We start from the raw sequence: 26606 nt of genomic DNA on the forward strand, positions 1-26606 counted from the left end.
TCAGAACTTCATCCAAATGCTGAAAGTGTTTCTCCTAAGTCATATTGAATATAAGAATTGATAGGCCAACACTAGGGCGAATAATAAGAGAAGAATTAACAATTTTATGATGAAGTTCGGCTGGTCTATACGTGTCAATCCGAGAGCGTAAGCTTGTGAAAGGTGTTTGAGCAGCATGCTATCAAGGGATGTCAGTTGTGAGATGAGGGATTATGAATGCAACTACAACATGCAAAATTGAATCTATGAAAACCAAAGAAATCCTAGCGACAAGAACTGTCACTTCCTGGCAACAGGAACATCAGAAACATAAATAAATATTTAAGAAATAACAATAATAACAAATGCGATAATTCAAAGATCCAATGAAAATTTATCTAGAAGAAATAATAGAATACTGTGCAAATCTGATGCAGCTTTAATATTCTATACAAAAACAGTTTCTTACGTGTATTCAATCAATGACAACGGCAATGAAAACTTAGTAAACTATGTTGCTTATCTTATAACGTTAATCAAACTATAGAAGCATTCAGACAAATTAATTATGATTCTGAAATGAAAACTTAATAACACACCATGCTGCAAATACTGATATGCTAAAAAACACATGATATAATTACATTACAAAAATCACCAGCATCCTGAGCAGTGGGCCCTTCCTCCTCAGTTTGCTGAGTGATAGAATTAAAATGCTTCTCCCTTAAACAGTTTCACTTATGCAATGTTGATCACGATTTTATTCCTCTCCTCCTTTTGATATTACAAAGCACATATATTTATATGTGTTCAGTTTACAAATATAGGATAAAACAAAATGATTTCGTTTTGCTAAAAACCAGGGAATATGAGGATACGTACAAACCCATTTTCTACCCACAAATCATAAACTAATTTGTTATAACAGTGGACAGAAATAGAAGATATCTTGGCTGCTCATATCTTCATAAATAGACAGCATGTAATTTGAAGATAGCTTGTATTATCAATGCTAATACCCATGTACTCCTTGCGGGCTGTAGAATATAAAAAACATTGTTATAACAGAAAAAATGCCAGTTTATATATTTTGGATATTTGTTGCATAGCATTGAAGGTATCCACAAGAAGAGGAGAGGAAATGACGGTTTTGTGTGGAGAGAATGTTTCCCCATTATTATTCCATGCAGATGCAATAAGTAGAGTAGTAATATGTTTTCATAATAAAAACTATGCAGCTGGAAAATACATTGTCCACCAGTCTTTACTGTCCTCTCCACGTGTTCCTGTAGAGTGAATGATATCTATAGAAAATATATCTTTATGCCAATAAGCAACACATTTCAAAGTGGATGGAACTTAAAATGGCTACAGGAAGATGCATAGCGGGCGACAGGAAGATCTACTCACACATGAACATACTATGATAATAAAGATTAGTATAAGCAATCAATAATGAATTTTCCATTGTTTGATCCCAAAACAATATTAATACTACTTATTTATACTAAACCATATGCAATGTTATAATGGTAAAATGGAATGAAATGGGATAGAAATGGAATAGAGAAGTAAGTAGGAAAGTGCATAAGATAGATTAAAATAGAGCATTAAATAGGTTATAAATGGCTCTCATCAAGAATATCATCCAAGAAAACCAACACAAACTTATGCAACTACTTATTAAATATGTGGTTCACGCATGATCATAATGTGACAGTTGCATTAGTGAGTCCAAAAGGTGTCACCAAAAACTCAAGCGTTCATAGTGGCACCTAAAAGCTATCTTATGCACATTCTCCTCGTAGACCTATCCTTGATGGTATCCCGAGTGAATGTCAATCTTCGAAAAGTAGAAGACTCCATGCAACGCATCCAACAACTCATCTATGTGGTGAATGAGATACCTCTTCTTTAAAGTCCTCTTATCCAGAGCCTTGTAATCAATACACATCTATAGAGTCCCATACTTTTTTTGGACCAAGACTACTAATGAAGGAAATGTGGTCGAGCTCGGTTTGATGTGTTCCATGTCTAAAAGCTCTCTAATGATCCTCTCAATCTTCTTCTTATAGTGCCTAGGGTGATGATAAGTTGTAGTAATGATTGGCTTCATACCCTCTTCCAACTCAATGACATGCTGAAACCCACGGTCCAGAGGTGCACCTGAAGGAATATTGCGGAAATTGTGCTTGTCTAGCATTGAGTGAACATTAATGTGATGCTGCTGTCCAATATCAAAAACAAATTTAGTGTAGATAAAGCAATGTGCTGCCCACTTTGTATCATCGTGTCTCAGTATGGACTCCATCCTATGGGCTGAAACAATCATGTGGCCTCTATTCATCATAGCTCTAAGTAAGATCTGCTGATGTCCCCTCCTAAACTTAATCTGCTTCTGATCATGGTTGATGCTATACCCGCCAAGAGTCAGGAGTCACTGTAGGCCGAAATAAGCATCCATTCCTCCTAACTCAATCACACAATAACTTGCAGTCAGTGTGTAACTACCCACCTGAATCTCAAGCTGTGAGATCATCCTAGAGCAATTAAGTCAGTCTTCACAAGTAATCGCACAACAAAATGTGGAATTGTATTCACCTATAACTTACTTTATGCTACTATGGAGGCACTAATTAAATTATGTGTAGCTCTCGTATCCACTAAGCAAACCATTTTCTGCCCATTAACAACTCCCTTTAAGCGGATAAGATTGGCTGTAGGTACTCCTGGAAGGGTGGCAATTATAGGAGGCTGCTTTGGAACCTGTCCCTCGATCTTCTCCACTTGGGGCTGCTCGAGATTGCCTTCTTCATTACTATCATCAGATTTTTTGTCTTCATTTTCATTATTTGATTCTACCTCAATATAGTGAATCTTGCCCTTTCCAAGGCATTTGTAATCCGGTGTCCACAGATCTTTGTATGTAAAGCGCAAGTTCTTACTTCTTAGTTTATTCTTGGACTCAAAATTTGCCTTTGTTGGAGTAGCCTTGTTCTGATTTGAAGATTTCAGATTGGTCTTTAAGCTCTTAAAAGGCTTTGTAGGAGGTTGAACTACTTATGATGAACTATCTAAATCAAGCACCATCCTGAGTATTGGGTTTCAGCAGTTTAGCAAACTCTTTGACTCTCTCACTTAACCCGTCCACAAACAACATCACTTTCCTGCTTTCAGACATGTCGGGAACAATAATAAATATCAGCTGAAACTCATCAATATAGTTGTCCAAAGCACTACTGTGCTTAAGCTGGGCTAACTCTCTATAGTAGACTTCTATATTTTTCTTACCAAATCTAGCTATGATCTTGCTGCTAAACTCCACGTGTTAATCATGCCATGATCTTTAGTGACAAGACCGTGATGCCACCAATCATAAGCTGGTCCGTGCAAATGCATAGTGGCAAACTTGGTTGCCTCAACTTCAATCACGCGTTTCAATGTGAGAAATGTATCCAGCTTATGTATCTAGGCCCTGGCTGTATTTTTCCTGCTGGCATAAAAAGCTGGTAAGGTAAGCTTGTTCATACACTATCTCCTCCTATTCTATCTAGCTCTCACTATCTCCCTTTGCTATCTCATATACTCAACAAAACTTGAGTATGCCTTAACATTATCCAGGAATAAATCCCATTTAGCTTGCATAGCCATGACGTCTTCTGGAATAGCCACCACCGTTCCTACATTAGCAATCTCAACTTCCTCATAATGTTCAACAAACATGGGCATCAAGGGTCTGTCTACGGTAGGAGTGGGTGCTCTTGCACCTCGTGGCATTCCAGCTGCACTACTTCCCTCACTGAGATGGCTTTGGGGTCTCCTAGGCCTGATATTCATTTGCTATATTGCTTCCGTAGGCTGCTGCAATACATCAACAACATGGTTTTGTCCTTCTCTGAGGGCTCTTAATCTTTTCCTTGCTTCTCTATCTGCTTTCTCAGCCTGATTTGCAGCTCTTTCAGCCATTGAATGAACTCCTACAACCTCAGACACTGTCCTACCTTCTGAAGCTAGTGAGGGTCTCCAAACTCTTTGTGGTTCCCTTTTATACTGATGCATTCAAAACCCACTAGGTAGCAGGTTCGATGATCTGAGACCACTGTAGTAAGCCAGTCAAATCCTGACTGCAATTTTTCTGGCAAACTGAAAGTAAACCGATTGACATAGTTTAATGTTCAAATGTACATTTTGGAAAGTTTAATGCAGCTCTGAATAAACAATGACCCAATCCTTATATTTATCTCAACATGAGAGAGAGAACGAGTATTTAGCAATATAACAAAGGATTCTGAAATAAAGAACTAATACTTATCCAATGCTTATTTAATCAGAACTTTACTAACACCAAATCATATGCTTTAGAATCTATTTCATTTACACTAATCAAAGCCCAATGAGGTCTTCACAAGCTTGGCATTAATACATTACGTTAATAACAGAGTATAGCTTGTTAAATAATGGAACCTGGCATTTTTGTAGCTTGAAGAATTTTGCAGGTATCTTGAAGCAACAATTTCACGTTGAAATGAGAGACCCAGATGTGTCCACTGGTTTTATATAGTGTTTAACTCTCACTATGCTCTATAGTGATCCAATCGTGAATGATCTTTACCACTCGTGGTTTCAATCGGAGCATGCACCAATACTTCCACAACTCACGCTATGATCTCCCAATTATGAGTTGTTCAAACAGTGTTAGAGATTCACGTATTGCCACACAGATGCAGACTATACTCGTTCAGTCTAGATTATGGTGGACGGATTACAACCACCTCCTTCCTAATGATGTCAACTCTCAATATCAACTATCAGAAAACTCTGCGTGTCTTCTATTAATAACAAGAGTTTGTTACAGAGTGAAGTCTTCGTATCCACTCTAGATTAGATGATGAAACATCCAGTTAAAGATCATGCAATTCATGCCATCTCTTAAAACTTATTCATGTCCAATAATGAAAGCGAATGAATCCAAAGTTGACTCACTCTAGGACTGGGGCTACGTCCAGTCAGTTTCCTTTAGGGATTGCGTCCTTTGGGAAACATGATCAAATGACCATGAGCATGGTCTCAGAAAACTTTCTAATCTGTGTCATCCTCTGATTCACTCCACCCAAGTATGTTGTTGTTGCTGTATTCAGAAAAATGGCATGACAAATCCCAGAGAGGTTGCATGTCTGGGTAGGAAAATGTTATGAAGAATACATCTGAATCATGATAGAGGGGAGTTACAAATTTTACGCCACTCATGAAGGTGGCGTTACCAGCCAAGTCACCTGTCAGTGAATCCAAATCCTCATTACAAGTCATAGTCAAGGCAAATTAAATGAACCATGTTAGCATAGAATTTTATCATTAACCTTCAGCAATATGGTCCACATGTCATCCCCTTGAAGAAGCTCTTCTGCCTATTAGGATGTGGAATAGGCTAGTGTGTGGATCTGCTAATCATACTGAATGGGGGGACACAACAAAGTTAGGGTTGTATTTTGGAGTGAAGTGCTGCATTTAAGTCTGTCATGATTTACAGATGGTTATTTTCCAAAATGTTGTATATTATCTTGTAAGGTGAGTATGTTAGGAATAATGATTGTCTTGAGCCACATTATGTTAGTATTGGATGTTTATTTATACTAGCACAACTTTAATTAGAGAAGAGGGCTTTGTAATAAAAGGGCCAGTTTGACATGACAATCTCCTATCCATGTACGTGGAATTTCAACATTATTTAATCATTCTTATTTTAGAGAAATAGTGTAGTGGGCATGGCTATTTGTATTACTAGAATCATGCCTTTTATTTCTAAATCTCTTATCGCATCCTCAAGCAAGGCTCATTGGAACGAGTTGTATTTAGATTGCATAGAATGTACTGGATTTTAGGTTATTTTCAATGTTTGTTGAGAATGTATGAGGCCATCATGTTATGTGAATACCTAATATGTGAAGTTTAAATCTAAGAATTACATGTAAATGAAGAAACCTAGAATTTCAAATGATTGGACAGTTCAAACAACTAGTGCTTCATGCATTATTCAATTGATGTCAATTACTACCATGGTAAGTTAATCCCTAGCATCAGTTGAACAAACATTTGAATACATATACATATGCATATACATTTGCTATTTTAAGTTCAAATTAATAGTATAAACTTCTAAAATTGATTATCTTTCCTTTTAGAGACATGAAGATGGTAAATTAAAAATGTTATGATGCGTATTCAGTTTATGTGAAATGGTTAATTACATTTTATGTTTGTAATTTTATTGCTTCTGTTTTTTAACATTTTACATGCTACTTACAAAATGATACTTGGAATATTTTTAATGTTTAGAACTTATGTTGGGATATTTATGATGTGGATATGTTCTTTATGGATATGGTGAGGGAAAAATTTAAGGTTTGATGATAGAAAAGCGGAGTTAGACATTACATTTGTATGAGATAAGTGATTGATGAGTTTCCAACCCCATGCTTATAAATGTTATAAAGATGTGGGATAGTTGGAGTAAATATTCATGTGTTAAGACCTATTTGAAGTCGGTAGTTGAGTGAGCTATGTGTAGTGGCGTGCTCTATTACGGTCACTCAAGAGTCATCAATGGAGGGTGGCTCTCAATGGGGGTTGGGGCCCTAAAGTGGCAAGTCTAGGACAACCCATGTGAGAGGTAAGTAAATAAATGAAAACAATAAAACTTTACTAGGGATAAAACATTAATCAAGATATGGATATGCCTCGCCCATGGTGCTAGTAAAGGCCAAGGATGGGAATGGAGATGATGCCAGATGTCAATGTCATAGTTGAACTATCTCATTCTCATGAAAGGAATGTTCAACTCCATATGAGTCCTACTTGGGGGCCGGGTAACAAGGGGATCTGTCTTGGAAAACCTCAGGAAATAGGATCATGTGATGACACTCTTCCTTGATGTGCCTTGGTATCCATACTTTTGGTGAACCTATTTGTGAATCTGTTTCCTTGTTTTGGATACAATCGATATGTTTATGAATCATGGTTGTTTGCTGGTTCCTATTTCATGTTCCTTTCTGATTTATGGTTCATGCTTCCTTACTGGAGTATGTTGCGTGCTTCCTCGATGGAAGATATATTTTCTGTAAATGTGATGCTATAATATTTGCTTATGACCATATTATTTTCTTAGCCTTTGTGTGTAAGTGGGTGCACTTGTGAATTTGGTGCAAGTGCTTGAAGCTAGAAGCATAATAGATACATCTTGTTTTCATCTCTTGAGGCTTTCATTGTACTTTCACATGTAGCACCAATCATGATATAATGTAATCAGAATTAGCACTCAATTGGAAACTTAATGTTCCTTTTATAGAAACTATTGTATCCATTTGTGTTCTTAAAAGGGTCTTGTTATTGTACTCATATATAATTTTGTTCAGCTTGAGAAGAAGGCGTAATGGCGTTAGGAGGCCCTAGAGGGAACCAATATTGTATTGTTTAAATATTTAATGAAGATATGATTTTTTTTAATCAAATCTGGTTATAATGGTGATGCTTGGTTTAAAGCATCTTGAGTGCATAAGATTTGTAATGTTCTCTACTTGTTTAACGAATTATTGTTGTAAAAAAGATTTATTCGATCTTTTCTTTGGAAGACTGTGTTCCCTCTCAGCCACTTAGTAGGGGGTTTACAATTTATGTGCCTTAAATATGCTTACTATAAAAGTATTTCATTACATATGCTTCATGTGAATACCTTGTGTTTGTTTCACACATGTTTACTCCGTCGATTCATTCATGTATTTATTGTGTGCTTTATGTCTTAAATGTTTGATGAATTTCAATGTATTACTTCATGCTGTAATGTCCCCGTTTTTGCCAGCATCGGAGTTTGAGAGATTAGCCTATTATTGTGATCCTCGTTGGCTAATTATTGTGGATAGAGGGTCTTCTGAGGTAGTGGCTTGGCTTGGGAGGGTCTTGTCTTCTCCACAATTTAGTAAGTTATAGGTTGGTCTTTGTTTGGCTCAGATTGGACTTTGTTTGGGCTTAGTTTTGTGTACTTACTATTTGTGGTAAGTCGGGTGTTGATTGCAATGGACCCTTTATATTGTTAGAAAGTGCATTTGGTCACATGGAGAAATAATAGGTGTGGCTCCTATTTTAGACAACATATTTAATTGATGAGTATTTTGGGAGTTATTATATTTTTAGTGGCCAAATTATTATTAAATCATTAAATGACTTATTATAAAGCTGTAATTTAACTTTTGAATTGCCCTTAAGTTGAGGGTTGAATCATCATTGGAAGGGGCCATTTATTTAATTATTTATATGCCTAAGCCAAGTATTAAATGTTGTAAAGTGATATTGTGTTGGAGAAGCTTCGTAAGTGAAGTTACATTTTGGAAACAAAAGGCCATTTGGAGATTATAAATATGAGCCTTGGTCCAGCATTATTCTTACACCAGATCATAGAGAAGGTAGTGTCCAGATCATAAATTATCAATTACCCCATAAAGTATTTGATATCACATAAAATGTATTTAGAGATTAGCTATGGAAAATCCAAGTCAATAGAAATTTACATAAGCATAGAGTATGAATCATGATGAGAATAAGGAGTCCAAAGGAACCTTCTTGTTATCTGGAAAATTCGACAAAATTCCCATATCATTGTACAACATGAACAAAATTGATATCTCATCAAAGGATGTGTCTAACGTTGAAGGCTTGATAACAATGAAGCCAAACATATCGCTGAAGATGATTTCATTTTGGGTCAGGTCAAATATTTGATGCACCATGTTTTGGCAAATCGATACAAATCAAGGAGGCTAGTGTGTAGCGTTTGATGTTCAAATTCGTTCCTTGACAAATTTCGAATCATATGCGTATGAAGCCATCCGGAAGAGCCAGTCATTCAGAATATGCGAAGAATTTGCCCATAACATATAATGACGACATAGAAATGAAAGAATCATCAAGCACGAGATGGACTAAAGAAGCCACTTTACAGATAGTGCCCAGAGTTTTTGATAAACATACGATCCAAAATAAATAAATAAAATGCACTATGATAAATAGCAAGCCATGTGAGCGCATAGGTTTACAAATCCTTTAATTTATAATCATCTGGTGGCCTGTGAATATACTAGTTATTTGTGTTTCAAAGAGAAGAGCCATCTAGAGTCATAGGGCTCTAGCCAAATAACAGATAGTAATATTTCAAAGTTCCTTTGATAGAGTTAAAACTACGGTTATGAAAAATTGTTTACTTTGGAAAAGATGTGACTTCATTATGAAAAGTCACTTTCTTTTATATTTTCAAATATAAATATGGAGTGGTAGTGAGAGGTAAAATGGATTCAATATCCGACCATTTTATATTCTCAAGAAGAAGTATTTTATATCTACTTGTATGGAGGGATAAGTGCTATAATATGACTTTATAATATAAATTCATTTATTTTTTAAATGGCATGGAGATTCAAACTGCAGATGAATCGTCCTTTCTAATTAATTTTTTAGAATTCCGTATACAATTTAAATGTTGGATAAGTACACATGGTCATTTAGCATTTTAGATTTGATCATTACAGATATTGTGAAATATTAAATCATTTCCATATCTGTGTCTAGTTTGTCTCCCTACCAGAGGAGTTAAAGTTCAATTTGGACTAATTTAAGATTGCGTAATATTTGGTCTGCTGCATCTTGATTATTTAATTGTTGGCAGTATAAGTGCATAAGAACTTTATGAAGTTTTACGTGAAAATTCATTGAAGTTGACTCTATTGCCCGGGTGATCAGAGGCACTAGTCTTTTTATTATTGAAGTCAAGAAATCTATATATTCCTTCCTACAAGCATCAAATTCATTATTATTCAAACATTATACAAAACATCCAACCATTACTCAGTATTTAGTTTTATTTTAATTGAGTTCCACGACCTTGCCAATCGGAGAACTCCAAAGCTTAAATTTGCTTTAGAAAAGCTCTGAACCAAGTGATTAGGTTTGACGAGAAGATCTACCGCCTAGGTGTAGCGCAGCTTGAAGTGCAGGGGAATTGAGAAGTATTACTGTTCGTTGGCCAAAATTGATTGAGAGATCCTATTGGAGAAGTGGTAGGCTCTTGGATTTCCAATCTGTGGTTTTGGAAATCAACACATTGAACATAAATAGTCAAATCAGCAAATAGTTAACACCGGGACGCCCCCCATTTTCGGTAAAGTTGGTGGAATCTGGTGGCACTGCTGGGGATAGGGAAACAAAGTCGCCAAGTCCTTGGTGCATCCCCGTCCCCTATGCGTGGGGCAAAAAGGGGGTGAGGGGGGGCACGTCCGCGTGTTACTGTGGGAAGAAGACTTGGCTGAGAATTACAGTGAGTTCAATTCTGAGAATTGTAAGTCTGAAAATTAGGGGAGTCTTCGTACTGTACATTCTGTTATTTGGAGATGTCATTGTTTGGAATTTGATTGCATTATCATTGAAGGTCAATCTGCATATGTGTGCACTGCTGAGAGAGTCTTTCATTTCTATAATTGTCTGATTCTGAAGAGTCTGGAGGCTGCCATTATATTCTACAGACCTGCAATTTGGTGTTGGAAAATCATTGTGCATTTTGGAGGCCTCAAATATTGCCTGTAGCAGTGTGTGGTCTTATTTAAGGCCTGCCCTCAATTGTGGTGACCTGTAGTTACTTGTTTAGGGCCTACAAACTCTTGTATTAGGCCTGCGATCTCTGGCTAGTGCCTTGTGTCTATTTGCTGATGCTTATGTTTGGAGTTTAGAGGCTTGCATCCATGTCAATGGGGCTGCAATTGTATTTCTAGTGGTTGAGCTGCTTGTTTGGAAGCTTAGCAGCACTGGAGAAAGCTGCGTTCTACTTGGATTGGTGATTGTTTGCATCGAACTGCCGCCTTGGCCTATATTTAATTGCTGTTGCATTAAAACCAGGTTCTAATAAACTTGCAATTCTCTGTGTTTTATTAGAACAGTAGTAATTTGTAATAAACTTCAGAGTTCAAGGAAATTGGTATCTCATTCCAGTTTCATTTCATAGTGAATTGAGAACTTCACTTTGTAAATTATAATTAGCAAGTCTTCAATTGTAATTGCAATATCTTTTGGTAGTTAGCACAGGCAGTTGTGGAAAAGTTGTTTAAATATTTCTAAAATTCTGAGTTGGTATTCAAAGCCCAAGAAATTGAGAGCTCAAACAATTTGAAATACATATCTAGCATTGCAGGGGTGTGAACCACGTGGGGTTATTACACATGCCTTACACACTTGGCATGTAATGAAGGGTATTTTCTTAGGCCTAACGTGTTTGGCGTGTATTTATTATGCTTGACATGTATGCTTTATGCCTTGCATTTGTATGGCATCATGCTCTATGAGTATTTATCTAAGTTGCCGATTCGGGTTCAGGGACGGGTTCGGGTTTGTGGGTTTGGGCAAATTTTTTTTTCCCATTTGGGTTCGTGGGTAGGTTCACGAGTATATATATCACACAAGAGAAACATGCATAGTTGAAATACAAAGTCATTTCACAATATGCACAATTGTTGCTTGATCATTGATCAATGCCAAATGCCAACGATAAACATTAAATACTCACTCATTAATCTATCTTCATGATTGTAAAGAAAATTATACATTGAATTACTAAATTGCAAAATGAAATTGCAAAACATAGACTAGTTCATCAAATAATACATTGAATTACTAAATTGCAAAACAAAGACTAGTTCATCAAATAATAAGGTTTGAAACATGATGATAGATGACAAGTGTTTAGTAGTTTATCAATAGTCATAGTATCAAATGCCTTTAAAGGGTCAAATGGATCATCATAAAATGAGGGATCAATGGCTTCATCCCCTACTGCAACTATTTCTAGATCTTAATCATTGGAACCCAAAATGGTTCCGCTAGTCCCATACGCTGCTATATCATCCTCCTCCTCCTTGACATAAGGGATTAGATGAGTGCAATGTTTTTTATTAAGTTCCTTTGAGAGTTACATAAGAAAACAATTAAAAAACACACTCTTTAAAGTTGTTTTAGCCCTAGGTTCGTTGTGGATTCGTTCGGGTTCGCTCCAACAAGGACCCGAACGAATCCACAATCAAAACTAAGGACCTTGCTTGGACCCGCAATGAACTCGGTGGTGAATCTGGACCTGTGCAGACTCGGACCTGAATCCGGGCAGTAGGGGACGAATCCGGCTTCTTAGGTATTTATACTTCATGTCTTATGTGTGCTATGTGTATTCATGGGAATATCTTTTCATTTCTATTATTCAAAGCTTTGATGTTTAGCTAAAGTAATTGGCCATAATGTTCCTATATGGGAGGAAATATGACCTATACTTGGGCATCATTTGAATGAGAAGACAACCAGTTCTGATGTGTATATAGTCTTTGAAGATGGCATTTTTTTAATTTGCCAAGCTTCTCTCTTTCAATGTCTTGTGGGATTTGACTGTAATAAAATGATATTATTGTACTAATGTATCTTGTTGGTCAACTTGAGAAAAAGATTCTAAAGTAATGGCATTAGGAGTCCCTAGAGAGCTTTGGTAGGTTAGCTACTAGAGATGGCATGAAAAATAGATTTCTCAAATGGGTCTGTCAAAATAATACCTTATAGTCTTAAGATGTCAGCAACAGTGTACTAAGCTTGAATTTTACTGTAAACCCAACTTAATTTGAGAGAACCTTACTCATTTTTGTTGTCAAGATAAAACCATATAGTGTCATGTCCCCAAATTTGATTGTAGTAATTAAATTAAATTAATTAATTAACTGGTCCTAGAATTTAAATAATATAACAAAAGGACCTTTAATTAGTTATTTTAATTAATTAATATGGGGCCCAAGTTAATAATATTTGTATTTGTGGTTCCGATTGATTTAGTCTATCTCGGACCCATTTTTATTTAATTGTTTCTGTAGGTAGGTGTGATCGTCAGCTATCTTTGTAAACCCTCAAAAAGTTTCTTTGAAGGGTATTTAAGCACATCACACAAGTAGTAGTTGATAGGCGATTTTTTATTATTTCTTTGTACTATGAATCACCGGCAATATAATTGTTATTGGCAACAATTCGGTTTTCTTTTGTGGATGCATAAAATACTCTGGCAAAGTGATCACATTCCGTCACCTTTTGCCCATACACCATACGGATCCATGTACTTGCAACCGTACGGATCCAATAACTAGCACTGTCCAAAGTGTGACATCATCATGGTACAACTCCCACAAACCACTGTGTGGAATAGCCTGTCACCGTACAAACACCTTCCCATTATTGTACAACCTCCCTCCCATCACAGTACGACCCACCTTCCATATCATATGACCACCCTTCATACCAACAGTAGAACCAACACACAACGCTGTAGGACCAAAGCCTAAGACACCATACGACCAACTCAATTGCATAGTACAGACAACTTAAAGACACCGTACACTGATGCAGGAGCATCCTGGGTTGCCTTGTTATCCTGCTCATTTTGTTCATTTTGCATGTTGATGCCGAGTTACTGTAGCTGCAATGTACGGCAAGTGACTCTTCATTCGCCAAGTTAATTAGTGTACACCAAGTGATTCTTCATTCGCCAAGTTACCCAGTGTTCTCCAAGTGACTCTTCATTAACCGAGTTACCCAGTGCATGCCAAGTGACTCTTCATTAACCAAGTTACCCAGTGTATGCCAAGTGACTCTTCATTCACCAAGTTACCCAGTGTATGCCAAGTGATTCTTCATTCGCCAAGTTACCCAATGTACGCCAAGTGACTCTTCATTAACTGAGTTACCTAGTGTATGCCAAGTGACTCTTCATTAACCGAGTTACCTAGTGTATGCCAAGTGACTCTTCATTTGTCGAGTTATCCAATGTATGCCAAGTGACTCTTCATTCGCCAAGTTATCTAGTGTATGCCAGGTGACTCTTCATTCGCCGAGTTATCCAGTGTATGCCAAGTGAGTCTTCATTTGCTGAGTTACCCAGTGTATGCCACGTGACTCTTCATTCGCCGAGTTACCTAGTGTATGTCAAGTGCTAGCATTTGGACGTGATTTCTGTGAGCCGACTTACGGGATTTGTTTTGTTTGCGACATTTATGTTAGATATTTTCTTGGGATGCGTTCAGATCGTTGTTGGGTCGGCCTTCCTCTTATGTAATGTTCTAGAATAATCTATAAGCCATTTTGGCAAGTATATATAGAGTTTAGGCTTAGAGTTAGGTAGGTTTTTGGGAAGAAGATTAGAGAGCAGAACTGAAAGTGCGAATTTGCAGTTGGATCTTTGAATGTGAATGTATTCGTAATTGGCCGTAACCCAGAAGGCCTTACAGATGGGCACGTATGAAGATATTTTGATGAATCAATAAAAGTATTTCACTCTTCTTCCTCCTTTGGTTGTTGTCCTTTGTGTTTGCTTCCGTTGTGTTAACTCTTGTAGGGTGGTTTGGATAGCTGGGTGAGCCTTTGGCCCTAATTATTCATCCTTTTACCTGTGTCATACACTTACTTCCTACTTTTTGTACAATACCCTCCAACTACTTGATAGGGACGAAATTAGGATACAGAGGAAGCACGTCTTCAATCGCGGGAGATTGGAACATTACATTGGTATCAAAGCAATTGCCTTCGGGTTGAGAGCCCCTTCAAATTGATTTTCCCCTTCGGGTCGAGATTCCCTTCGAGCCAAGTTTCCCTTTGGATCAAGTTCTCCTTCGGATCGAGATTCCCTTTAGATTGAGTTTCCCTTTGAATCAAGTTCCCCTTCGGGTTGAGTTCCCCTTCGGGTCAAGATTCCCTTCGGGCTGAATTTCCCTTCGGATCAACTTCCCCTTCGGACCGTGATTCCTTTCGGATCAAGATTCCCTTCAGGCCGATATTGCATTCGGGTTGAGATCGCCCTCAAGTTGAGTTCACCTTCACAATGTTATAGTGGTATTAGAGCAATTGCCTTTGGGTCAAGATCCCCTTCGGATTGATTTTCCCCTTTAGGTTGAGATTCCCTTCGGGCAAAGTTTCCTTCGGATCGAGATTCCCTTTGGACTGAGTTTCCCTTCGGATCAAGTTCCCCTTTTGGTCAGGATTCCCTTCGGATCGAGATTCCTTTCAGATCAATATCCCCTTCGGGACGAAATCCCCTTCGGGCTGATATTGCATTCTGGTTGAGATTGCCCTCAAGCCGAGTTTGCCTTTGGAACATTACATAAAGGGGTTTCTAGATTGCCAGTTCAAGGAGATTATTTTGTTGTAATTGATTTTTTAAAACTAGTAGGTTGTCTCAAAATGATGGGCAATCATGCTTTCCATAAAATACTTCATTGACACTAAATATGGGCCAAATCACTAGTGTCAAATCTGATCTTTTGGACACTTTTAAATTTTGAATCGTGGCTTCTTTTCTGGCTCATTTGTTTGGTAGCGTCTATAATTCAATATTGTTGTCGGTAAAATCTATATTGTAGCCAACAAGTAGAATTGTATCCGAAAGGGCGCATGACAGTTGAGTCACCCCTGAGGAAAGTATATGTACACCGTCCGGAAGGGACTATTGAACATCATCATAATCATATTGTAAGCATTGGAGTGTATATTGCGTATATGAATAAAGTATCTGTTTTGTGTTATACCTTACTGTACTACATGCGATAAGTATCCGGTTACCTTGTATAGTAAGCAAAGAAGGTGACATGGGTGGCTATCAAGGTCAGATTGGCTAGGGAGACAATATTGTGTTAGCAGAGGCTACAAATGCAACGTGTTTTTGGAGACCAGTTTGGTGCAGGCACGGGAGGAATGTGAATGTGATGTGATGGAAAAAGATCTATCCTGTTATATTTAGCCACAGTTAATGTATTCCATTTTGTTTATCTGTATCGATAATTTTGTAATTGTTGTCTGGAGACGACTTTTCTTTTTGGGGGGGATGATTTTGTCGGTAAAATCTATATTGTAGGCGGTGGGTAGAATTGTATCCGAAAGGGCACGTGACGGTTGAGTTATCCATCGGGAAAGTATATGTACACTGTCCGAAAGGGACTATTGAACATGATCATAATCATATTGTAAGCGTTGGAGTGCATATTGTGTATATGAATAAAGTATCTCTTCTGTGTTATATCTTACTGTACTACATGCGATAAGTATCCGGTTACCTTGTACGGTAAACAAATAGAAATTTGGATTTCTATCGATGTTTCTTTAAATTCTCTTAATACATTTTTCTCAGCACATCTCTTATTTTAACAAGTATTCAAACAAAGCAAACATTGTTGTAACTAAATCATCATAAGAATATTTTTGTTGGGGTTGGGGGATGTATTGTAATTATGCTATTTGTATAAGTTTTTCAATCTTAAGGGAGGTGAATAATATAACATGTCAAATAATAGTATATATCTGTAACTTCTATCCTGATGTATGCACTCAATTTTAAAAGACATTTTTTTTAACAATATAAGTATCTTGTTTTCTATCCTACTCATATATTCTTGGAATATGACTCTGGAAAGTAATTCTAATTTTTCTACAAAACTTTCAAAAACTGTGTTGTATAGGATGTCCTATTTTTCATGGTGACCACCCTTTTGTTACAGGTCACTATTGTTGCCCTTTCACTATTTTCCTTGTCAAGTTGTGTTTCTTAGATATTGAGGATCCTTATAGGCATCCCCATTTTCATTTTGCTCGCATATATATCCCCTCAAGAGGGTGTTTGGTGGAGCATGGTGCATATTGATACGGTCTTGTTTGTTTTGCTCTGCATGTGTTTCATCTTAAATTTCATTTGCATGCAAAAATAGATAATGTTTGTTCGTAATGCAAAAGTCATGTTAGACAGTGATACTTGACATGATTTTGTTGTTCCAGTGATTCACAGTTTGTTTATTTTTGACCTCTTGGTTGATAGCATTGTAATATAATTTCAAAATATTTATCTATATATGAGCAACAATGTTTACTTAGGATATATCTAATCATTATTGACATTGTAAGACTTTGTTGGAATGTTCTCTGGCAGGCAGAATTTCAAAATGTAAGCAATGCGTTACAGAGATTTGAGAAATGTTCATCCTTGACAGCATCTATTGCATGGAAGTCCTCTACAAATGCCACTACGCAACCGACCTTTATCTTAGGATTCAACTCCAATCTACCTTACTTCAATGTTCCAAAAGTAAGTGGATGGCATGAGTTCATATGCATGTATCTCCTCAATGAGTTTGGGGTATGATGCATACGATCACTGAGTTTTTGTTAGTGGTTTTACTATTTTGGGTTGATTTTGATGTTTTTATTACCATTTTAATTTTTTTTTATTGAGAAATGGGGCTCTTATTTTTTTCGCTCTATACAATTTATGGCTAACTAATCTGGTTTTATACATATAAAACTTTATGCATGACTAATTTCTTTGTTGAAGCAAAATATTTATATTTTAGGTTGTACTAGCTGAGTGAATGTGTTATAATATGCCATGTCTCTTCCCATTAGATTGGCGAGCTCCCAAGAAAACAAAGATATTTTTCAAAATCAATATAAATATATTATTTAACAAAATTCGAAAAAATATAAAAAATAATAATAAAAAAGATTATGCTTCAAAGTTTGGGCCCTTGCCCCTTCTCAAAGAAAGTATATATTTACTTTTTGATGTGCGTGTGCAGGTATCTAGAGAGTTTGGCAAGATTTTTGAGAATTTTTTCTTAAAGCTGTGCTTGCCTGGACTAAAACTGTAGTAGGTCTTCAAGGTCTAGCGATTGTAGGAGTCCAAAATACTGTTTTCCTGATGCCAATCCAAGACAACCTGAACTGGGCTTGAGGAGGTTGTTGCACAAGAATCATAAAAGAAGGTGTTGCTCTAGAGGACATACTTTAAGACCTGCAGATAAGATAATTAGGCAAATCTGGAGCATTGGAAGACCAGATATAAATTAGGTGATTCTATAAGCTTCATCAACTTCTCACATTGATCAACAAGGGTCTTGTTGCCTGGTTCCTTGTGTGGTCGAAATTTAATTTTTTAGCTTTGGGGGTTTAATTCTTTTACCAAATAAATGGGGCTCAATTTTAAATTTTTAATAAATAATTAAAATTGTTTTTTCAAATAATTTTAATTATTTAATTTCCCTCATTTATATCTTCAAAATGAGCCTTATTTTGCAGAGAAACTGTGAAAAATTCTAGAAGTTATGTAACGTTGGTCAACACGTTTAAATCTCTAACTTAAAAGGATTTTAATGCTCAAAATTTGAGTACTCAAAACCAAATGAGTTATGAGTGCTGGAAAATTTAGCATACATAACTTACAAGTTTTAATGCTCCAAAAGTAAGCATTCCTAACCTCCTTTTATGAGATGCTCGAAAAAGTCAAAAACAAAACCTCTATGTGCAAAAAGGTCAAACAAATAACCAGTTTTAAGTTTCCAATGCTTAAAAAATGAGTATACATAACTAAAATAAGGTTTTGAGTGCTCCAAAATCAAGCATTTCTAGCTTTACAACTAAAGTCACTCCAAGAAATGGTTATTGGCTTCCATGGACAGAGTTCAACTAAAAGAATGCTCTTGGGTGGCTGTGAACCAAAATCCTCAAATAATGCATGATGAATTCGACATATGATACAGCGGACTGTAACATTTTAACAGGAGTAAAGATTGGGTCTTAATCATGTTCAAAGCTACTTTTCCAAGAAGAATGGATAGCTCAAAAACAATATAGTGCATGAATGAGCGTTCCTTTGGCTGTGTGTATTGTTGCCCTGCAACTCATCAGAAGGCTGGAATCAAATGACGGTGTGAATCATTAAAGCTTTAGACTCAAACCCATGGTGAAAACATGTGAATGATCATGTGTTGTTGGCCGTTTCTGAGAAATATGGTGGCAGAGTGTGATGAGTAAGGAAAGGTCATGATTGAAATGGATGCAACACCATTCATGTGGGATGTCGTTCTAAGGAGGAGGTAGGGGTCAAGGTTTGAGATACAATTAGCACCATGTCGCAGATTGATCGAGACATTGTGATTCTTGTTTGAGAGATCAAAGTTTCAGAATGTCAAGAGGAGTAATGTCAATAGCTCATGGCTTGGACTGTTCATGAAGCTCAACGACAATTGTTTGACATATCATGAAATGAAATTGGCCATGTCAGCAGCAAGGTCTGCGACACACAATAATCAGTATGTGGCAACGTTCATGCCATGTTTGACATGCATAGACACGGCCTACAGGAGATAATAATGGACAAAATCTGCATTGTAAGATTGATTTCCTTCCAATTTTGTCTCAAAATATGAAACAAAGCAATTGTAATATGTGCAGACTTACCAAGTAGAAGTGGTGTTTGAACTGTTTGACAATTGCATGCCACCAGATGAGACATCAGGGATAGTGTGCCAATTGTTTGGTTGAACTTCTCGTGCATGTACATATAGTATGTGGAAATGAAGTTGAACAAGAGAGGCGACAAGTATTAATCCAATTTGCCACCTTGCCATAGCCCGTGATGCCTCTGAAACATTATAAGTACAGTGCTGGCCATATCATGGAATATAATAATTGCATGATGCACACGAAATAGTTTTGGTGAGGAGGTGACAAAGGATTCTGCACAAACATGAAAGTGGCAAGAAGTCATAGCTTTGAAATTGGAGCCGAAACAAGTCATCGGACTGTCTGATATAAAGTTTTAAACCTGAAATTTATCCCATGGAATGTAGCAATTGTAGTTTGTATGTGCATTTGGTAATTCAAAGAATTTAGTAAACTATCAACTTGCAACAGATCATCTACGAATTGTCTGACAAACGTTTGTTCCGCATGGGGTAAGGATGCACATATATTACATGCGAGCTGCTTGATAAAATGCTCGATGGACTTAGTGATATGTTGCGAGCTCTATGTTGTAGCATCCTAGATCGATGCCATCGCCTCTGCAAATGAAATGTGTTCCAGAATATGGAGAGTTAGCGGCAAGTATTTGATAGAATGCTCCAGAAATGGAAATTACTAAAATACCAAATGCCCAATCAGTAAATAGAATGTCCCAAAGTTACAAGGCCCCATGAATGTATCTGTTGCAAATATGGATAATGTTTGAGAGAGTGTAATTTCCATACATTAAAACTTTATCCAATCTAACATTCTTCAATCATGTGCCTAAAATGAAGAGATCTGAAAAACACTATGGACATCTGTTAAAGCAGTTGACAAAGGGGTATTTGTCAGATATTGTAATCTGAAAAAGTCCCATATGCATTGTTGGATGGATATTTTGCAATTGATAGTTTGTTAAAATTTAATTGCAAAATAGGTAGACCAGCCATAACGTACGAGGAGGCAGAGTCTCTCCTACCTTTAAGAGAAGGGTCCCCCTTCTCACCGTTCCTTGGATCAACTCAAGGTAAGCAAGAAGTTGAGAGATTTTGAAAGGGTGTTACCAATATTCTTTCCTCTTAACCTTCAGGAAAAAAAATCCACTTACCTGCGGAACGAGTAATGGGCAAGATAAAATCTCTAACAACACTTGTATCTAATAGTTGGAAACTGTGATGCCGATAAACCAACACTAACTCAAAGGCTAGTTGAAAGTGTAGCAGTTTGGCTCTAAGTCTTGTTTTATTTTATTCTATAAGAATAACCTCTACTATTGGGGCGCAAAGACTTTCAAAAGTAGGGAATTCTAACTACTTTTGTGAATTGAGAAGGTAATATAAGCTACAATCAAAGCTTCTAGTCTATAAATTACCACAATTGCTCCCAATCAAAGCTTCGGCTCTGATTGGTTCTTAACTCTTTACTTCTCATCTTCACTTCTTTTTTCAGGGATTGGAGATTGAGACCACTTCTTATATGCATCTAGTAGTGAATTTTTCTAGACCTCGCTTTAGTATGAGACCGGCAATATAGTCCAGAGTTAGTAAGGGTATGGGTTCTCTAGCTATGCTTGAGAAACAGTGTTTCAGACACCATTTCCAGGATACCTCATCCAAGTTATCCCTCGTGGACTCCCTTGTTCAACCGATTGTTCTTTATGGCTCAGTGGTTTGAGGGCCCTCTCTCCTTGGCTCTGATTGGGCCTTGATTGAACAGGTTCAAACATCGCTTTTACGACACATCATTAGATGTCATAGGTTTACTCCTCATAGTATCATTCTTGCTGAGTTTGGTGCTCATCTTTTCTATCTTGCAGCCATATTTGACTTGATTTGGTTCCTTCAATCGCCTGCGTGCTTTTACAGATTTGGTTGGTGATTGTGAAAGGTACTCCTACCTGGCGTATTGTTCTTCAATTGCTACTGCAAGTTCTGATACTAGCTCTCGAGTTCGTTGCTGGTATGCATAGGCATCTTCTCTGCTGAGCTCGATTTGGATCGATATTGACCATCTCCCTCCTTATCAGTTCTCGTTGAATGCCCCTACTCATCTCCTCCCCTCTCGACAGGAGTTAAATGAGCATTTTAGACTAGATATCTACAAACAATACATTATCACTAGTTGGACTAACCCTCTTGATGGCTTACGTTCGAGGATGTCCTTCTATGCGGAGCACTTTTTGGAGATCAGTGATGGGATTATTGTTCGTCTAGGTTACCTATCTCGACAATGGTGTCATGCCTTGTGTATCTCTCGGAGGTCTTTCAGAGTTGGTTCTTATCATCTTCGGGCTTAGACTGACCATCATATTGACAGCGGAGAACGATTCTATAAGCTGTGTACTTTAGCAGAGGTTGAGACAGAGACTCGCTTTATTTTCCATTGCCCGATCTTTTATGAGATTAGAGGGAGATTTTATTGTCTGTTCCGGGACTCTCTTTCATCTTTCTTCAGTTATTGTGATCAACAGTGTCTTGCGGTCTATCTTCAAGAGGCCACCCTGCTCCGTGATAGTAATTTACAGTCACTACTTCCCCACCGGCATACCTTTGATCAGCTTATTACTACGTTTTTCGCACCTTTATCTCCTTTACGGGGTGTGAAAAGGCCGTCTAGCTCAACTAGTTCTACCGGTCATTCCAAATCTGTCAAACCCTGCAGCAGTTTCTTGCGTCAGCGACACTCCTCCATGAGCTCACAGAGACAAATCAAGGCTCTTGTTCACTTGCAGTCTTATCCTTCTATGATTGATTTCTTTTTGCCAAGGAAGGACTCCTAATCTTTGCCTCATGGTGCAGGAGCACCTCAAATATTCAAGCAACAGTTGAAGATTATAAAGACCACGAAGATCCTCAAAACAAATCAGAAGGAAGGAATGTATAAACAAGGTCATCAAATCAATTGGGCAGTCTTGGAACCTATTATGATGCTAAAATAATATTAGGTCTTCAAGATAGGTTTAGGTATAGGAAAGAGTTTAATGTTTAATAAAACAATTGTATGGTTTTTCAAGTTCAAACATTAAATAAAAAAGGTAACGGTTGGTTTAGAGGGAAGTTTAGTTTGTAATAATTTTAAAATACCCAACTCAACGATGATAGTTGGTTGGAATCAGTTATTGTAGGGTGTCTTATAAATTGGAAAGAGTCTCTAATGTAAAGAGGAGAGAAAATATGGGAAGACTGGTATGTACGGACTCGTGAACAACAATATTAAAACTTAGATATTCTGCAACTCAAATTGCATATTGTGGTCGGCAAACTGATTGGTTGGCTCTACAAATGCATTAATAAGGTTTCCTTCATCATTCCAAGTACTTTGTTGATAAGTTTCATGTTATTATAGGTTTGCTGTTACGCTTGTTGCAGAACCAGTAGATTTCTCTTAATTATTAAATTGTTGTAGTAGGTTTTAAAGGAAATGAAGATCTTTCCATGAGGATGAAGGCCTGATACTTATGGAAAGAGTTATTCTAACATGTATGATATATTACTAACCAAGCACGTGCAGAATTAAACAAGATAGGGATTCTACCCAAACAAGGGGTTTATTTGCTGATTGGAGACATTAAACAATGTACATGTGAAGGTGAATTCATTGTTAGTTGGGATTGGAAATGTGTGTAATCAAGTGATTGAGAAAACCCTAGTTCAAGAGTAAGAAGTGCTAGGAGGAGTCTGCCATATGGTTCCTTTTAAAATTGTATCATTTATTATTTGATTGTCATTATTGTGATTGCTCCTCATCATATTGGTATCAGAGCGAGGGAAAGGTCTTGTGGAAGCATAATTGGTCTTGTGAAGTTGGTTCTTGAATCCCTTAGTGAGCCCTTGTAGTTGAACTATCCTGAGAGGAGTAACCCTATAGTAGATTCTTGTACTAAGTTGATCAAGCAACCATGTCTGAAGGAGAAGAAGAGATTCCTACAAGGTTGACAAATATGGAGTTGGCAAAGATAGTGCAAGAACAAGTGGCAGATAACAAAAATTTAAGGGCATCATTAGAACAAAGGGACAAAGAGAATGCTGAAAAAGATAGATTGATAAAGTCCATGATGGAGAGGCTATCAGCACTAGAGAAGAAAGATAAGAGCATTGGATTGGATGAAGAAATTAGAGATGAAGAAGAGGAAGACAAACCCAAAGAAGAAGAAAAGGACCCTGAGGAAGTAAGAATGGCTAAATTTGCAAAAGCCATAAGAAATGAAGATAAAAGGGTAAGGATAGACTTACCTGTGTATGGAGGAAAAATGGATGATGAAGAACTAATAGATTGGTTCGGTGCAATGGAAAATTGCTTTGAGTGTGAAGGGATAGAAGAGAAGGAAAAAGTGAAGATAGCAAAGTCCAGGTTGAAGGGACATGCTTTGTTGTGGTGGGATTGCATCTAGGCAGACAGATGGAAGAATGGTAGATCCAAGATCACATCTTGGTATACTATGGTGGACAAAATGAAGGCAAAATTTTTGCCAAAGGATTATAGAGTACAGTTGTATAAGAAAATGAGAGATTTCAGGCAAAAGGAGATGGATGTACAGAAGTACACTGAGGAATTTCACAAGCTTGATATTAGGGTGGATCATGATGAAGAGATGGAAGAAAAGATTGCAAGGTATATGGGGGGACTAAGGTTCAATATCCTGGATGAACTTAGTCTTGCTACCCCGAGGTCAGTTGATGAATGTTATTAGTTAGCCTTGAGAGCTGAAGAGAAGATAAGAAGGAGACAAGAAAAGCAGAGCAACAATAGAGGTGGATATTCCATGAGAGGAAGAGGGGGAAGAGGTACTACTGATTTTCAGAGCAGCAATGATAAGGATAAGGACAGAACATTTTCAGAATCAAGAGGGGGTTATAGAGGTGGAAGAAGTGCAGGAAGAGGAAGTGGAGTGTTCATGGGAAGATGCTTCACTTGTAATGAAGTAGGCCATCAGTCCTTTCGGTGTCCTAAATGGCAGGAAGACAAAGGGAGAGAGAGAAGAGTAAACTTGGTTGATGAAGAGCCAAGAAAGGATGAGCAGAATGAACCCATTGAACTTCTTCCAGAAGAAGGAGAGTGCTTACTGATGGGAAGAAGCAATCAAAGACCAAAAGATCCAAGCATATTCAGATCAAATTGTCTCATTCAAGGCAAGGTATGCAAGTTTATAATTGATTCAGGGGCAAGTAATAATATGTTATCTTATGAAGTTGTTAAGAAATTGAATTTGAAAACTTTTGCACATGCTGCTCCTTATTATGCTACTTGGGTCAATGAGAATCAGAATTTGTTGGTTAAAGATCAAGTGATGGTTGAGTTTTCAGTTGGGAGTTATAGAGACAAGGTACTATGTGATGTCATGCACATGACTTGTGGGCATCTCATTTTGGGAAGATCTTGGCAATGTTCAAGGAGAGTCATGCATATTGGCTATGAAAATACATATTTAGTTCAACAAGGAAAGGTGAAGTATAAGTTGTATCCATTGGTGAGGAGTCATAAGGAATCTATATTGATGTGTTTTGGTAGAGATATTCCAATGTCGGATCAGGGTACTTCACATTATGATACTGGTTGGAAGCAATGCCAGGCTAAGAGGCAGGACAATCTAGGGTTGGTAGGGCTGGTTGAACAACCTTTTGTTTTGGTTGGAGCAATGAAGTGTCCTCGAAGAGGGCAGATAGATGAAGATGATATGGTGACAAAGCAGAGACAAATAAAGACTTTCCAGCAGTCTAATGTGCAGCAGCAATACTATCAAGCAAGAGGACAGTCTAATCCAAATATTTATGTATCTAAATCTTGGTGTGTGACTGTAGGAACTAGGATGAAGGAGCAGATCACTTTGGGGAATAATTTCACCCCTCAACAGCAGCAAATGGGAGCAAGGAACAATGGATCACAGGTCAACTCTTGGGGCAAGAGTTCTTTTTATGGTGGGGAGTATGGTGCAGGAGCACTTCAAATATTCAAGCAACAATTGAAGATTATAAAGACCACGGAGATCCTCAAAACAAATTAGAAGGAAGGAATGTATAAACAAGGTCATCAAATCAATTGGGCAGTCTTGGAACCTATCATGATGCTAAAATAATATTAGGTCTTCAAGATAGGTTTAGGTATAGGAAAGAGTTTAATGTTTAATAAAACAATTGTATGGTTTCTCAAGTTCAAACATTAAATAAAAAAGGTAACGGTTGGTTTAGAGGGAAGTTTAGTTTGTAATAATTTTAAAATACCCAACTCAACGATGATAGTTGGTTGGAATCAGTTATTGTAGTGTGTCTTATAAATTGGAAAGAGTCTCTAATGTAAAGAGGAGAGAAAATATGGGAAGATTGGTATGTACGGACTCGTGAACAGCAATATTAAAATTTAGATATTCTGCAACTCAAATTGCATATTGTGGTCTACAAACTGATTGGTTGGCTGTACAAATGCATTAATAAGGTTTCCTTCATCATTCCAAGTACTTTGTTGATAAGTTTAATGTTATTATAGGTTTGCTGTTACGCCTGTTGCAGAACCAGTAGATTTCTCTTAATTATTTATTTGTTGTAGTAGGTTTTAAAGGAAATGAAGATCTTTCCATGAGGATGAAGGCCTGATACTCATGGAAAGAGTTATTCTAACATGTATGATATATTACTAACCAAGCACGTGCAGAATTAAACAAGATAGGGATTCTACCCAAACAAGGGGTTTATTTGCTGATTGGAGACATTAAACAATGTACATGTGAAGGTGAATTCATTGTTAGTTGGGATTGGAAGTGTGTGTAATCAAGTGATTGAGAAAACCCTAGTTCAAGAGTAAGAAGTGCTAGGAGGAGTCTGCCATATGGTTCCTTTTAAAATTGTATAATTTATTATTTAATTGTCATTATTGTGATTGCTCATCACCTCGGCCTCTCTTTGCGCCTCTCTCTATGCCTCTCTCTTCTTCTTCTTGTTTATTGTTGTTCGCTTTTTTTGGACACCGTTTGATGTTGCTGCTAATGTTAGCTATCTTGTTGTAAAATCTCAATCCCATAGACCTTTTGTGGTCTTTTGTTGGAAATTAATATGATTATCTTATCTTATCTTATCTTATCTTATCTTATGCTCAATTATTTAAACCATAAAACAATAGCATGAATTAAAGAAGACAAATACAAATTACAGACACATTAGCAATTGCGTCTTGGGCATCTTGCAAACACCCTAGCCATGATTGTTTACCAAGTTCAATTTTGGTGAACTTTAATCTGAACGGTTAAGCTCCTCAATTGG

At 37.1% G+C, this 26606-nt stretch overlaps 1 protein-coding gene across 1 annotated transcript in view; it reads left to right on the top strand.

Moving 5' to 3' along the window:
* Positions 1–26606, top strand: part of SEH1H (Transducin/WD40 repeat-like superfamily protein) — a 233276-nt gene that overhangs the window by 99706 nt on the left and 106964 nt on the right. Inside the window, exon 5 of the mRNA XM_089792422.1 lies at positions 17003–17158. Coding sequence (XP_089648548.1) covers positions 17003–17158 — 156 coding nt within the window. The remainder of the gene's footprint in view (positions 1–17002; positions 17159–26606) is intronic.

This window comes from Cupressus sempervirens, chromosome 7 (assembly GCF_028749045.1).
Source record: "Cupressus sempervirens isolate cs-2001-9-10 chromosome 7, ASM2874904v1, whole genome shotgun sequence".
Classification (NCBI taxonomy): domain Eukaryota; kingdom Viridiplantae; phylum Streptophyta; class Pinopsida; order Cupressales; family Cupressaceae; genus Cupressus; species Cupressus sempervirens.